Source organism: Oncorhynchus clarkii, chromosome 22 (assembly GCF_045791955.1).
Source record: "Oncorhynchus clarkii lewisi isolate Uvic-CL-2024 chromosome 22, UVic_Ocla_1.0, whole genome shotgun sequence".
NCBI lineage: Eukaryota > Metazoa > Chordata > Actinopteri > Salmoniformes > Salmonidae > Oncorhynchus > Oncorhynchus clarkii.
The window spans coordinates 20,748,639-20,763,650 of record NC_092168.1 but is presented as its reverse complement, the minus strand read 5'-3'; the positions used below and the strand labels follow the sequence as shown (position 1 = coordinate 20,763,650).

The 15,012-nt window shown below is 45.7% G+C and overlaps 1 protein-coding gene across 6 annotated transcripts in view; it reads left to right on the top strand.

Moving 5' to 3' along the window:
• Window positions 1–15,012, top strand: part of LOC139380561 (ubiquitin carboxyl-terminal hydrolase 9X) — a 91,499-nt gene that overhangs the window by 61,145 nt on the left and 15,342 nt on the right. For 5 of the 6 annotated variants that reach the window (XM_071123331.1, XM_071123332.1, XM_071123329.1 and 2 more), the window contains 14 exons: window positions 1,428–1,574; window positions 4,125–4,271; window positions 4,515–4,722; window positions 5,035–5,255; window positions 9,439–9,629; window positions 9,956–10,129; window positions 10,770–10,911; window positions 11,119–11,322; window positions 11,614–12,184; window positions 13,232–13,355; window positions 13,629–13,863; window positions 14,167–14,296; window positions 14,439–14,624; window positions 14,733–14,953. In XM_071123331.1, coding sequence (XP_070979432.1) covers window positions 1,428–1,574; window positions 4,125–4,271; window positions 4,515–4,722; window positions 5,035–5,255; window positions 9,439–9,629; window positions 9,956–10,129; window positions 10,770–10,911; window positions 11,119–11,322; window positions 11,614–12,184; window positions 13,232–13,355; window positions 13,629–13,863; window positions 14,167–14,296; window positions 14,439–14,624; window positions 14,733–14,953 — 2,901 coding nt within the window. Of the gene's footprint in view, window positions 1–1,427; window positions 1,575–4,124; window positions 4,272–4,514; window positions 4,723–5,034; window positions 5,256–9,438; window positions 9,630–9,955; window positions 10,130–10,769; window positions 10,912–11,118; window positions 11,323–11,613; window positions 12,185–13,231; window positions 13,356–13,628; window positions 13,864–14,166; window positions 14,297–14,438; window positions 14,625–14,732; window positions 14,955–15,012 lie in introns of all 6 variants that reach the window. The other variant, XM_071123330.1, reaches the window with a different exon arrangement.

The window sequence follows — 15,012 nt, the reverse complement described above, 5'->3', positions numbered from 1 at the left end:
GTGCTGGGGGTACGTATCAGCACCTCTCTCTTCACTTCACTGTGCTGGGGGTACGTATCAGAACCTTTCTCTTCACTGTGCTGAGGGTACGTATCAGAACCTCTCTCTTCACTGTGCTGAGGGTATGTATCAGAACCTCTCTCTTCACTGTGCTGGGGGTACGTATCAGCACCTCTATTCATTGTGCTGGGGGTACGTATCAGCATCTCTCTCTTCACTTCACTGTGCTGGGGGTACATATCAGCACCTCTCTCTTCTCTTCACTGTGCTGGGGATACGTATCAGAACCTTTCTCTTCACTGTGCTGGGGGTACGTATCAGAACCTCTCTATTCACTTCACTGTGCTGGGGGTACGTATCAGCACCTCTCTCTTCACTTCACTATGCTGGGGGTACGTATCAGCACATCTCTCTTCGCTTCACTGTGCTGGGGGTACGTATCAGCACCTCTCTCTTCACTGTGCTGGGGGTACGTATCAGCACCTCTCTCTTCACTTCACTGTGCTGGGGGTACGCATCAGCACCTCTCTCTTCACTTCACTGTGCTGGGGGTACGTATCAGCACCTCTCTCTTCACTTCACTGTGCTGGGGGTACGTATCAGCACCTCTCTCTTCACTTCACTGTGCTGGGGGTACGTATCAGAACCTTTCTCTTCACTGTGCTGAGGGTACGTATCAGAACCTCTCTCTTCACTGTGCTGAGGGTATGTATCAGAACCTCTCTCTTCACTGTGCTGAGGGTACGTATCAGAACCTCTCTCTTCACTTCACTGTGCTGGGGGTACGTATCAGAACCTTTCTCTTCACTGTGCTGAGGGTACGTATCAGAACCTCTCTCTTCACTGTGCTGAGGGTATGTATCAGAACCTCTCTCTTCACTGTGCTGGGGGTACGTATCAGAACCTTTCTCTTCACTGTGCTGGGGGTACGTATCAGCACCTATCTCTTCTCTTCACTGTGCTGGGGGTACATATCAGCACCTCTCACTGTGCTGGGGGTACATATCAGCACCTCTCACTGTGCTGGGGGTACGTACAGCACCTCTCTCATACATGAGTGCTTTGGGGTTTTACATTACTTTCACTGCAATCATGGCCCTGTTCAAATACATTGAACTTGCACTCTTACTGCCTGCCTTCGTTGAAGTTCCCACTGATCTCCCAAATCAGAATAAGCTAAGGTTGTATTATATCATATCATATATTATTTCTGCTATCCAGCCAGGAGAGAGCAGTGATCACTTCAAGGAAGGAAGGAGAAGGTATGCATGTACTGCTTAAAGTAGGCAGTGTTAAGTAAGCTGTCAACTGGTTTTCATGGCTTTTCAACAGCTTTTTAATTATACATTCCCTATTAGGTATTCAAACATTGATCTCTTGCTGCTCCAGGTAATACAGTACTAATGTGAATGTACTTTGTGCTTCAGAGCACCGCTAAGGAGCGGGCCAAGCATGCTGGGGACTACTTCACCCTGCTCAGGCACCTCCTGAACTATGCCTACAACAGCAACATCAACCTGCCCAACGCAGAGGTGCTGCTCAACAATGAAATCGACTGGCTCAAGAGGATCAGGGTATGACCATGATTCATCCAGATCTTGTGTCATGAATAATGCCCCTGAGCTTTGTGTTGAGTTAATTGCAGCTCGTGGCTGAGGTTCTGAGGTTCGTTTAGTCACGGTAATTAGGCTTCTCCAAGCTCTGATGCTGCTGATGGTCATTAATATCCTACCAAACTTGCGAACTGCCTGGTACTCAGCGCTCTATTGTCCCTCTAATCACTCTGACATCAATGCAAATGTCATCTAAAATCTAATCAAACTCTTCATGAGAGCACATGAGCTCCTGTTGCGCAACATTTCTATAGGCTATGCAATTGTGTGATAAAACAGAGTGATGGCCTGAGAGTGATGTTTAAAAAAGGATCCCATCAGCTTCCTATAGGCCTACTATATTTACTTCTCAACTGTCCTAATATTAAGGAACAGGAGTATAGCCTACATGGCTGACATGAAAATGATTCACGGGTAAAGCATCCTCCATTCGCTATTTAAATGCATAGATGACGTGTTTCCCCTGCCCTTGTTGGCATGATAATGGTCCATTCTAAATCAAAACAAATTTCACACATACAGTACAAGTCAAGTCTGTGCACACCTTATTTTGACTATTTTCTACATTGTAGAATAATAGTGAAGACATCAAAACTATGAAATAACAATCTACAATCATGTAGTAACCAAAAAAGTGTTAATCAAAATAGATTTGAGATTCTTCTTGCCTTTGCACATTCTTGGAATAATAGTCAACTCCTGTAGCCTAGCCCATAGGCCTATATTTTAATTTGACCTTTATTTAACTAGGCAAGTCAGTTAAGAACAAATTCTTATTTCAATGACGGCCTAGGAACAGTGGGTTAACTGCCTTATTCAGGGGCAGAATGACAGATTTGTACCTTGTTAGCTCGGGGATTCGATCTTGCAAACTTTCGGTTACAAGTCCAACTCTCTAACCACTAGGCTACTTGCCGCCCCAAAATGTATATGTTTTAAGGGGCCAAATAAAATGTAAGCACATTATTCCGCTTTACAAGCAGCGTGTGAGTTTTCAAGTTTGGGGATAATTGCATTTGTGGTCACTTTTGATTAATGGTGTTTTCTCGCTAAATGGAACATTCACACTTATAGCCTAATGCACCCTAAAAAATCCATGCCTTTTGTGGCCAGTGACTGTTGTGCCCTTCTCTCTGAGTGCTGCGCAATTCATGACCTAATCTGGTATTCTCACAGGGAAGCCAGACATGTCGGGGACGCAACTGCACGCGTCCTTATGTGAAAAAATGGCCTAATAGTTTATCAACATTTTAAGCTAAATGTTGCGTCAGCCTCACTGTGTAAATAAGTGTTTTTGATGCTATTGGTTGTATTCATTTGGGATCTATCGCAGCCCACAACTGTCCCAGACTGGGATATTTATTTCTTGCACAGAATAGAATAGTTCAACTTTTGTACTGTGGGGAATCGTAGATTGACATAGGCTAGTGTTTTTGCTGTTCGTTTTGCTGTGGACAGTTCTTGTAATATCTTCTGAATTGGATAAGGACGCGTGCAGTTGCATCCCAGACAAGTCTGGCTTCCCTTGTAGCATGTGAGAAGACCAGATTAGATCATGAGTTGCGCAGCACTCAGAGAGAAGGGCACAACGGTCAATGGCCACAAAAGGCATGGATTTTTTTTAGGGTGCGTTACGGCCAAACAAAGGGAATGACGCCGGGAAATTCGAAGCATTATCAAGTGCTTGTCAAATTGTGAACGAGAGACTGATGAAGTGTGTACAGCCGGCACAATAAAACAAAGCAGAGCTCATGCCTTTTAAAATCATCAGAGTCGCATCATGCAGCATTACAATGTATTACAAATCTGAACATATAGCCCAACGTTTGTAGGGCAACTAAAGTTACATTCACTTTAAATTAAGCATATTGGAGTAACTATTTCTTTGTTAACCACTCAACACAGAATAGCCAAATGTGTGCACTCCCTCAAATCTTTTGGAGAAAATATCCTTACTGTTTGATTCAAATTAACTAGTGTAGCCCACAGTCATATGGCATAGCCAGCTCAGGGCCTAACATAAGGACAACTCAGAGAAGCCTATTCTGTTATTCTGAAATAGACTACATTTTCTTCATATCATGTTTCTTTAGACCTGTGTATAAAATAAATAATGGTTTCATTGTGAAGGTGTAAGCTTTATTACATGGATTTAATAGACTTGTTAAAATGTAGATGTTCCAAATGTCTGCATCAGTAACTTGTAGGCTATGTATGGAAGCCAGGGGATGCTAAATGTGTATGTTAATTAACGGTCAATTATCGTGAGACTGACGGTTATTTTCTTGACAATTACCGGCTGATGAAATTTCTTGACTGCCACAGCCCTAGTCAGAGCTAGGTTGTATTCATTAGGACACACCGTAGCAAGATGTTAATCAACGGGGAGGGGGAGGGGAATCAAGCAAGCACTTGTTATTGGACAAGTCCATGTAGTCCTTTTCTGTTGCGTACTGTTCGGTGCTTAATGAATAGGACCCTGGTTGTTAGTACTGTGTGTGTGTGTCCCAGGATGAGGTAAAGAGGACAGGGGAGACGGGCGTAGAGGAAACCATCCTGGAGGGCCACATCGGGATCACCAAGGAGCTGCTGGCCTTCCAAACATCAGAGAAGAAGTACTACATCGGCTGTGAGAAGGGAGGGGCCAACCTCATCAAGGTATGATGGCATCCATTTTGTATTGAATTTAATCTTTTTACTTATTCACCGACATTAGTGGGGCCCTCGACAACATTTGATTTGGCCCACCAGAAGCTTCTAGAATGATCTTATGTGGTAATAAATATTAAACATTTTAGCAGTGACCTTCATATCTGTATGTGGCTGTAATAAATGTGCCGCACGCAGTAAATGTTACTTTCTTACCCTGTATTAACTCACTCTCCCTCCCCCTCTGTCCAGGAGTTGATAGATGACTTCATTTTCCCAGCATCGAACGTGTACCTGCAGTACATGAAGAGTGGGGAGTTCCCCACGGAGCAAGCCATCCCTGTCTGTAGCAGCCCCGCCTCTATCAACGCAGGCTTCGAGCTGCTGGTGGCGCTGGCGGTGGGCTGTGTCCGGAATCTAAAGCAGATGGTCGACACGCTCACTGATATGTACTACCTAGGTAGGAACTCTAAGAGGAAAACTACACAGAGTTGTGTTTTCCATTAACTTTCACTCATCAATGTTTGCACCTCAGAAAGCCAGAAATACTATTACTTACTCTTGATCTGTATCTCATCATTACATTAGTCTTTCTTCTCAATTTATATTGGGGGCAATCACATCCCTGCAACTCTATGCTTAAATTTAGTGATACAATCTAAAGTGATAAGAACTCACTCCCAGATTTACTTCCCTTCAGGTTGTGAGGCACAGAACCTACCCACCTGTGTTATTGTGTATGTCCAAATGATATCCCCACCCCATCTCCCAGGTTGTGAGGCTTTGACAGAGTGGGAGTATCTCCCCCCGGTGGGACCGAGGCCAACTAAAGGCTTTGTGGGACTGAAGAACGCCGGAGCCACCTGCTACATGAACTCTGTCATCCAGCAGCTCTACATGATCCCGCCCATACGCAACGGCATTCTGGCCATCGAGGGCACCGGCACCGATGTGGACGATGACATGTCCGGTGATGAGAAGCAGGAGAACGAGGTAATGCAGGAGAGAGCAGTATCGAGGAACGACTTTAGAATATAGAATGATATTATTTTATTTCATGATATCCAGTTGGTAGTTAGTCTTGTCCCATTGCTGCAGAACCCGTTACGGACTCGGGAGAGGCGAAGGTCGAGAGCCATGCTTCCTCTGAAACACAACCCTGACAAGCCGCACTGCTTCATGACACACCGCTCGTTTAACCTGGAAGCCAGCCGCACCAATGTGTCGGAGGAAACACCGTACAGCTGGCGACCGAAGTCCGCGTGCATGAGCCCGGCCCGCCACAAGAGCACGATGGGACAAGGACATCCCAGCCGGCCAAACCCTCTCCTTACCCGAACGGCGCTGGGGCAATTGTGAACCACCTCATGGGTGTCTCGGTCGTGGCCGGCTGCAACACAGCCCGGCGATCGGACCGGGTCTGTAGTGATTCCTCTAGCATTGCGATGCAGTTCCTTAGACCGCTGCACCACTCTGGAGGCCCTGGAATTTAGAATTATCTGAAAGCAAATACTAGGGTTTAGTCATATGGTGATGTTGCGTTTGTTGGTTAATCCATGTTTCGTTAAAATAAGATTTAATTGGTCACACACATATTTATCAGATGTTATTGTGGGTGTAGTGAAAAATTTTCCTAGCTCCAACATTGCAGGAGTATCTAACAATTTACAACAATATACACATCTCAAAGTAAAATAATGAAATTAAGAAATATATACAGTGCCTTGCGGAAGTATTCGGCCCCCTTGAACTTTGCGACCTTTTGCCACATTTCAGGCTTCAAACATAAAGATATAAAACTGTATTTTTTTGTGAAGAATCAACAACAAGTGGGACACAATCATGAAGTGGAACGACATTTATTGGATATTTCAAACTTTTTTAACAAATCAAAAACTGAAAAATTGGGCGTGCAAAATGATTCAGCCCCCTTAAGTTAATACTTTGTAGCGCCACCTTTTGCTGCGATTACAGCTGTAAGTCGCTTGGAGTATCGAGAGACTGAAATGTTTTCCCATTCCTCCTTGCAAAACAGCTCGAGCTCAGTGAGGTTGGATGGAGAGCATTTGTGAACAGCAGTTTTCAGTTCTTTCCACAGATTCTCGATTGGATTCAGGTCTGGACTTTGACTTGGCCATTCTAACACCTGGATATGTTTATTTTTGCAGACTACATCAGGTTTTCTTCCAGAATGGTCCTGTATTTGGCTCCATCCATCTTCCCATCAATTTTAACCATCTTCCCTGTCCCTGCTGAAGAAAAGCAGGCCCAAACCATGATGCTGCCACCACCATGTTTGACAGTGGGGATGGTGTGTTCAGGGTGTTGCTTTTACGCCAAACATAACGTTTTGCATTGTTGCCAAAAAGTTCAATTTTGGTTTCATCTGACCAGAGCACCTTCTTCCACATGTTTGGTGTGTCTCCCAGGTGGCTTGTGGCAAACTTTAAACTACACTTTTTATGGATATCTTTAAGAAATGGCTTTCTTCTTGCCACTCTTCCATAAAGGCCAGATTTGTGCAATATACGACTGATTGTTGTCCTATGGACAGAGTCTCCCACCTCAGCTGTAGATCTCTGCAGTTCATCCAGAGTGATCATGGGCCTCTTGGCTGCATCTCTGATCAGTCTTCTCCTTGTATGAGCTGAAGGTTTAGAGGGACGGCCAGGTCTTGGTAGATTTGCAGTGGTCTGATACTCCTTCCATTTCAATATTATCGCTTGCACAGTGCTCCTTGGGATGTTTAAAGCTTGTGAAATCTTTTTGTATCCAAATCCGGCTTTAAACTTCTTCACAACAGTATATCGGACCTGCCTGGTGTGTTCCTTGTTCTTCATGATGCTCTCTGCGCTTTTAACGGACCTCTGAGACTATCACAGTGCAGGTGCATTTATACGGAGACTTGATTACACACAGGTGGATTGTATTTATCATCATTAGTCATTTAGGTCAACATTGGATCATTCAGAGATCCTCACTGAACTTCTGGAGAGAGTTTGCTGCACTGAAAGTAAAGGGGCTGAATAATTTTGCACGCCCAATTTTTCAGTTTTTGATTTGTTAAAAAAGTTTGAAATATCCAATAAATGTCGTTCCACTTCATGATTGTGTCCCACTTGTTGTTGATTCTTCACAAAAAAATACAGTTTTATATCTTTATGTTTGAAGCCTGAAATGTGGCAAAAGGTCGCAAAGTTCAAGGGGGCCGAATACTTTTGCAAGGCACTGTAGATGTGGATATATTGAAGCAACATCAAGACATCAGTCAGGAAGTTAAAGCTTAGTCACAAATGGGTCTTCCAAATGGACAATGACCCCAAGCATACTTCCAAAGTTGTGGCAAAATGGCATAAGGACAACAATGTCAAGGTATTGGAGTGGCCATCACAAAGCCCTGACCTCAATCCCATAGAAAAATTGTGGGCAGAACTGAAAAAACGTGTGCGAGCAAGGAGGCCTACAAACCTGACTCAGTTACACCAGCTCTGTCAGGAGAAATGGCCAAAATTCACCCAACTTATTGTGGGAAGCTTGTGGAAGGCTACCCGAAACAGCTTAAAGGCAATCCTACCAACTACTTATTGAGTGTATGTAAACTTCTGACCCACTGGGAATGTGATGAAAGAAATAAAAGCTGAAATAAATAATTCTCTACTATTATTCTGACATTTCACATTCTTAAAATAAAGTGGTGATCCTGAATGACTTAAGACATGGAATTTTTACTAAGATTAAATGTCAGGAATTGTGAAAAAAATGACTAAATGTATTTGGCTAAGGTGAATGTAAACTTCTGACTTCAACTGTGTGTGTGTGTGTGTGTGTGTGTGTGTGTGTGTGTGTGTGTGTGTGTGTGTGTGTGTGTGTGTGTGTGTGTGTGTGTGTGTGTGTGTGTATGACGAGCAATGTCGGAGTGGCATAGACTAGAATACAGTATATACATTTGAAATGAGTAAAACAGTATGTAAACATTATTAAAGTGACCAGTTATTCCATGTCTATGTACACAGGGCAGCGGCCTCTAAGGTGCAGAGTTGAGTAACCGGGTGGTAGCCAGCTAGTGACAGTGACTAAGTTCAGACCAGGGTACTGGGTGGAGGTTGGCTATTGATTACTATTTTAGTCTGATGGCCTTGAGATAGAAGCTGTTTTTCAGTCTCTTTGTCCCGGCTTTGATGCACCTATACTGACCTCGCCTTCTGGATGATAGTGGGGTGAGCAGGTCGTGGCTCCGGTGGTTGATGATCTTTTTGGCCTTCCTGTGACATTGGGTGCTGTAGGTGTCCTTTAGGGCAGGCAGTGAGCCCCCAATGATGCGTTTGGCAGACAGCCCTGCGGTTGCCGGCAGTACCATACCAGGCGGTGATACAGCCCGACAGGATGCTCTCAATGGTGCATCTGTAAAAGTTTGTGAGGGTCATAGGGGCCAAGCCGAATTTCTTCAGCCTCCTGAGGTTGAAGAGGCGCTGTTGTGCCTTCTTCACCACACTGTCAGTGTGGGTAGACCATTTCAGATTGTCAGTGATGTGTATGCCGAGGAACTTAAAACTTCCCACCTTCTCCACTGCTGTCCTGTCGATGTGGATAGGGGGGTGCTCCTTCTGCTGTTTCCAGAAGTCCACGATCAGCTCCTTTTGTTTTGTTGAGGGAGAGATTATTTTCCTGGCACCACTCCGCCAGGGCCCTCACCTCCTCCCTGTAGGCTGACTCATTGTTGTTGGTAATCAGGCCTACTACTGTTGTGTTGACTTGATGATTTAGTTTGAGGTGTGCGTGGCCACGCAGTCATGGGTGAACGGGGAGTAGAGGAGAGGGCTGAGCACGCACCCTTGTGGGGCCCCAGTGTTGAGGATCAATGAAGTGGAGGTGTTATTTCCTACCTTCACCACCTGGGGACGGCCCATCGGGAAGTCCAGGACCCAGTTGTGCAGGGCGGGGTTCAGACCCAGGGCCCAGAGCTTAATGATGAGCTTAGAGGGTACTATGGTGTTGAAGGCTGAGCTCTAGTTCCATTGGTAGCTGCAGTTGATATTAGCTCCTTAGCTGAGACACTTTTATGGCACTGAAGATGTGGGGTGTTGCGGTAACAGAGTATGTGGTTTAAAACCTGTTCCATTGTGTGTCCTAATGACCAGGACCCAGCTTAACCCTGTGTGTCCATTTGCCCCTACAGAGTAATGTGGACCCGCGAGATGAGGTGTTCAACTACCACCACCAGTTTGACGACAAGCCATCGCTCAGTAAATCGGAGGACAGGAAGGAGTACAACATCGGCGTGCTGCGCCACCTGCAGGTCATCTTTGGCCACCTGGCCTCCTCCAGACTGCAGTACTACATACCGAGAGGCTTCTGGAAACAGTTCAGGTCAGTGGAGGGAAGAGAATGATTACCTGGAAAAAACAGATGGGTCATACATACCAGTATTTTAAAGGCCCAATGCAGCTGTGTTTATCTCAATATCAAATAATCTGGGTAACAATTAAGTACCTTACTGTGATTTGTTTTTAATCAAAATGGTCAAAAATAAACAAATATACACTGTACAGTGCATTCAAAAAGTATTCAGACCCCTTGACTTTTTCCACATTTTGTTACGTTACTGCCTTATTCTAAAATGGATTAAGTCGTTTTTTCCCTCATCAATCTACACACAATACCCCTTAATGATTAAGCCTCATCCCATCCTATAGGTTATGGGGCGAGCCTGTGAACCTGCGAGAGCAGCACGATGCCCTGGAGTTCTTCAACTCTCTAGTGGACAGTCTGGACGAGGCTCTGAAAGCCCTGGGTCACCCAGCCATGCTCAGTAAGGTGCTGGGTGGATCCTTTGCTGACCAGAAGATCTGCCAGGGGTGCCCACATAGGTAAATCACACACCGCCATAGGAACAGATCTAAGATCAGGGATATCTTGGCAATTTATAACCTCAACCATTATGGGGGAGAATGTGAAACTGACTTGAGATCTGGTCTAGGGGCAAAATGGACCAATGCTTATTGTTCACGCATCTCAGGGTAATTGATTTGAAGATGTCTATTTCTGCAGAGAGAGAGATTTGTTTGAAGTGGTTTTATATGAGGCTGCTTCAGTGTTTAGTCTCCCTAGATATCCAGGTTGCCTCTCACCATTTTCAAATGTTCCAGCATAACATGTCTTACAAAGTGGATAGCAGGATGGAGACCAGAGTTTATGATTAAGGTATACTTAAATTTAACGCCCCCACAAACCACGCCTCCAGTAATTTCCCAGTGTGCCTTGCCTTTTTCAATTGCGTTATGGAGTTACCCCCATTACTATATTTGTTAGTGACAGAGACATTGTTGAAGTCTTTCATTTGCAGTCCTATGGCCTTCACCAAGTGAATATTTGCATGAAAATCCATCACCAATTGGATGGAAACCTGGCGAGTAAAACCAGACCCTAGTCACTGCTGTTGCCTAGAGTCGGGTTTATGAGACTATACAGTGTTGGTTGAAATGAATGTGGATATTGTGTGTGCTACAGGTATGAGTGTGAGGAGTCGTTCACCACTCTGAATGTAGACATCAGGAACCACCAGAACCTGTTGGACTCAATGGAGCAGTACGTCAAAGGAGACCTGCTGGAGGGTGCTAACGCATACCACTGTGAGAAGTGCAACAAGAAGGTGAGAATAATGTTTTTCTTATCAGATCTTACAATTGAAATGGACCAATAGCCTTTTTTCCTAACTAGCTACATTCCTATAGGCTTTCCAGGGTTGTAGCAAAAGCCTGCTTGCCCAGTAGGTCTCCGGGAGGAGGGTTAGCTTAGGCCCCCTGACCAGAAGGATAGTAGCAGTAACGTGTTTGCTCGTCTCCCCCCCACCCTCCAGGTGGACACAGTGAAGCGGCTGCTGATCAAGAAGCTTCCCCCAGTGCTGGCCATCCAGCTGAAGAGGTTTGACTATGACTGGGAGAGGGAGTGTGCCATCAAGTTCAACGACTACTTTGAGTTCCCCAGGGAGCTGGACATGGAGCCCTACACTGTGGCCGGGGTGGCCAAGCTGGAGGGGGACGACGTCAACCCAGAGAACCAGGTTAGGGATGGCATGAAGATGACACAGATTATTACATTGTGTGTAGAAATACGGAGTAAATGTCTATTTTAATGATTTCATAATGTTGTAGTTGTCGTTCTAACATTTCAGATAGTTGAAATGAGAAATATTTTATGTAAATTAATTCAGATGGGATCCCATTTGAAGGGACAATTCACTCCAAAAAATCAGTATCAGATGTCTTCATACCTCACTTTGGAGTGAACTGTCCCTTTAAACGAACCAATTAAGTGGTTCACTTCAACATCAATTATTGTGTCCTGCCCTCAGGTGATCCAGCAGAACGAGCCCTCTGAACCAGAGCCCCCAGGCAGCTCCAAGTACCGCCTGGTTGGGGTGCTGGTCCACTCAGGCCAGGCCAGCGGCGGACACTACTACTCATACATCACACAGAGGAACGTGGGCGGGGCCGACGGCGAGCGGAACCGCTGGTACAAGTTTGACGACGGCGACGTGACGGAGTGCAAGATGGACGACGAGGAGGAGATGAAGAACCAGTGCTTCGGAGGGGAGTACATGGGCGAGGTGTTTGACCACATGATGAAGAGGATGTCGTACCGGCGTCAGAAGCGCTGGTGGAACGCATACATCCTCTTCTACGAGCGGATGGACTCACTGGACAAGGACAGCGAGCTGGTCAAGTACATTCAGGAGCTGACCATCTCGTCCTCGTCCAACAACAAGCCACCGCACCAGGTCAAGATGCCCGGTGTAATCGAGTGCAGTGTGCGCAAGCAGAATGTGCAGTTCATGCACAATCGTATGCAGTACAGCCTGGAGTATTTCCAGTTTGTTAAGAAACTTCTGACCTGTAACAGTGTCTATTTAAACCCTCCGCCAGGTAACTGGAACACACGCACACACACACACACACACACACACACACACACACACACACACGCTTCAGGTTTTGTTTGTCTCCTTTGTCTCCTTTGTCTCCTTTGTTCTCCCCTGTTGTTTCCCCTGCTAATGTGTACAACCCAAGAAGTGAGATTGATATTACTGTGATTTGCCTTTTTCATTTGTGCACTGTGAATGACCCAACCTCTCACCTTAGTCCCATAACAAGGCTTTTAATCACTGTAACAGCGACATGACTTTTGCTTTAATAGCAGATACTTTCATTCCTCTCAATATTTAAAAATATGAAAAAGCCCCCCTCGTTTTAATCTTACCACTGGTAACACTGTGTTGGAGATGTATTCAACTTCACCTCCCCCGTAGAGAATTGTATGAAGAAGGAAAGTGTAGGATGTCAGAGCTGAACGTAACACGTTGGCTGACTGTAAACTGCAGCAGTTTCCTCTGCCTTCTGCATTATTAATGCAGCCAGCCAGGCCACAGTGTACTGCTGTCTGTCTGTTGCACGACAGGCACAGGGAAATGAACTGACTACTGCAGGGTTAGCCATCAGTGTAAAAGCACTTGGTCGGGATGAATTGCTTGTGTGTGTGTGTGTGTGTGTGTGTGTGTGTGTGTGTGTGTGTGAAGGAGGGGGAGGTTTGTTAGGATGTGTTTGTTTCTTTTTAGTGTATTGTGTGCAAACGGACAACTGTTCTCGTCAATGTCCCCAATTTCAGCCTCTCATTTAGGAGTAAGCAGCAAATTAGGTCATACGGCTCTATTTGAACAGTGATGAGATTCTCGGATTCGGCTCCAGTGACTGACTCACACATTAACTTAGAAATTGAAATATTTCGCTCTGTGAAGCTCAGGAATAGTCTCTTGCTGAATATTATTCAATACCAACTTAATCCTTCACTAATTTGGATTTAGAGAAGAAACATGAATTTTCTTTCCTTTTTTCATTGAAATGTTCCATTTGGAACTTTAATGTTAATTTGTGACTGAAGTCTGAAGAAATGTTTATGTTGTTTGGTTGAATCAGGACAAGACCATCTACTGCCTGAGGCGGAGGAGATGGCTATGATTAGTGTTCAGCTGGCTGCTAAGTTCCTATTCAGCACTGGGTTCCACACCAAGAAAGTAGTGAGGGGGCCCGCCAGTGACTGGTGAGTACTGTCTGTCTCACCTTTCAACTTTGACCTGTGTTCAGATGTTGACCTGAGTGAAGGATGTTTGTTTTGTTATTCTTTGTTTTGTTATTCCTTTCTATCCCTGTCTCATCAGTCTCCCCTTTCTCCTCCTCACTCTTTATCTCCACTCTCCCTTGCATCATTCTCTCCCCTTCTGAAACTACCCCTGCTTCCTTCATCCATTGACGCATCCCTCTCTCCTCTCCCCTTTCTCTAATCATGTGTGTATCTCTCTCTCTCCATCCCCAGGTATGATGCACTTTGCGTTTTGCTGAGACATAGTAAGAATGTACGCTACTGGTTTGCACACAACTTCCTGTTTGCCTACACCAACCGCTTCTCCGAGTACCTGCTGGAGTGCCCCAGTGCCGAGGTCCGGGGCGCGTTTGCCAAACTCATCGTCTTCATTGCACACTTCTCCCTGCAAGACGGACCCTGCCCCTCCCCCACTGCCTCTCCTGTCGGAGCCTCCACCCAACCACAGGTGAATGGGCTGGTTCTCCTATTCCTAAAACACAAACTATCAGGATGGTGTTTAGTAGGCATGAAACGGGTGAAACATTTTGAAACAGAGCAGGTACTACCTGAAATTGTCCAATAAGAACTCTTGTTTTCAGCTTCTGTTTTCAAATGTCCCCCCCCCCCGTTTCATGCATACTGAGCATTACCCCATACAAAGCAACTTTTCGCTGTTCTTGTGGAATATGTTTTAACTTCTCACTCTCTTTCTCTCTCTCCCTCTCTGTCTCTGTCTCTCTTTCTCTCTGTGTGTGTGTGTGTGTGTCAGGCATGTGATAACCTGAGTCTCAGTGACCACCTGTTGAGGACTGTATTGAACCTGCTCAGGAGAGAGGTGTCAGAGCACGGCCGACACCTGCAGCAGTACTTCAACCTCTTCGTTATGTATGCCAACCTGGGTAAGGAACACACACACACAGCCTGCCATACACACCTGCTCTCTCAACCCCTTGAGGAAGAGTATGGCTCACTGGCTATTAATTTCTCTTCTTGCCTCGCTCTCCTTCTCTTCCTTATACCCTCCCTCCCACCCTTCTCCAGGGCTGGCAGAGAAGACCCAGTTGTTGAAGCTGAGTGTCCCAGCTACCTTCATGCTGGTGGCTCTAGACGAGGGGCCTGGCCCTCCCATAAAGTACCAGTATGCTGAACTAGGCAAACTGTACACCGTAGTCTCCCAACTGGTGCGCTGCTGTGACGTGGCCGCGCGCATGCAGTCCTCCATCAATGGTGAGTTCACTCAGGGGTGAGGGGTCGTGACCTATGGTCAACGGACAAAGACGAACCAGAGTCATATTCATTGTCCTTCTCTCTCTCCCTCTTTCTCTCTACATCCAGGTAACCCCCCTCTCCCTAACCCGTACGGTGATGCCAACCAGACCACCCCGGTGATGCCCGTGCAGCAGCTGGTGGGAGAGATCCTGTTCGTAAGGACCAGCTATGTGAAAAAGATCATTGAGGACTGCAGCAACTCAGAGGAGACGGTCAAGCTGCTGCGCTTCAGTTGCTGGGAAAACCCCCAGTTCTCCTCCACTGTACTATCAGAGCTGCTCTGGCAGGTAAGTGTTAAAACTGGTGAAAACACAGATGGACACACACACACACTTGTTTTTCTGTC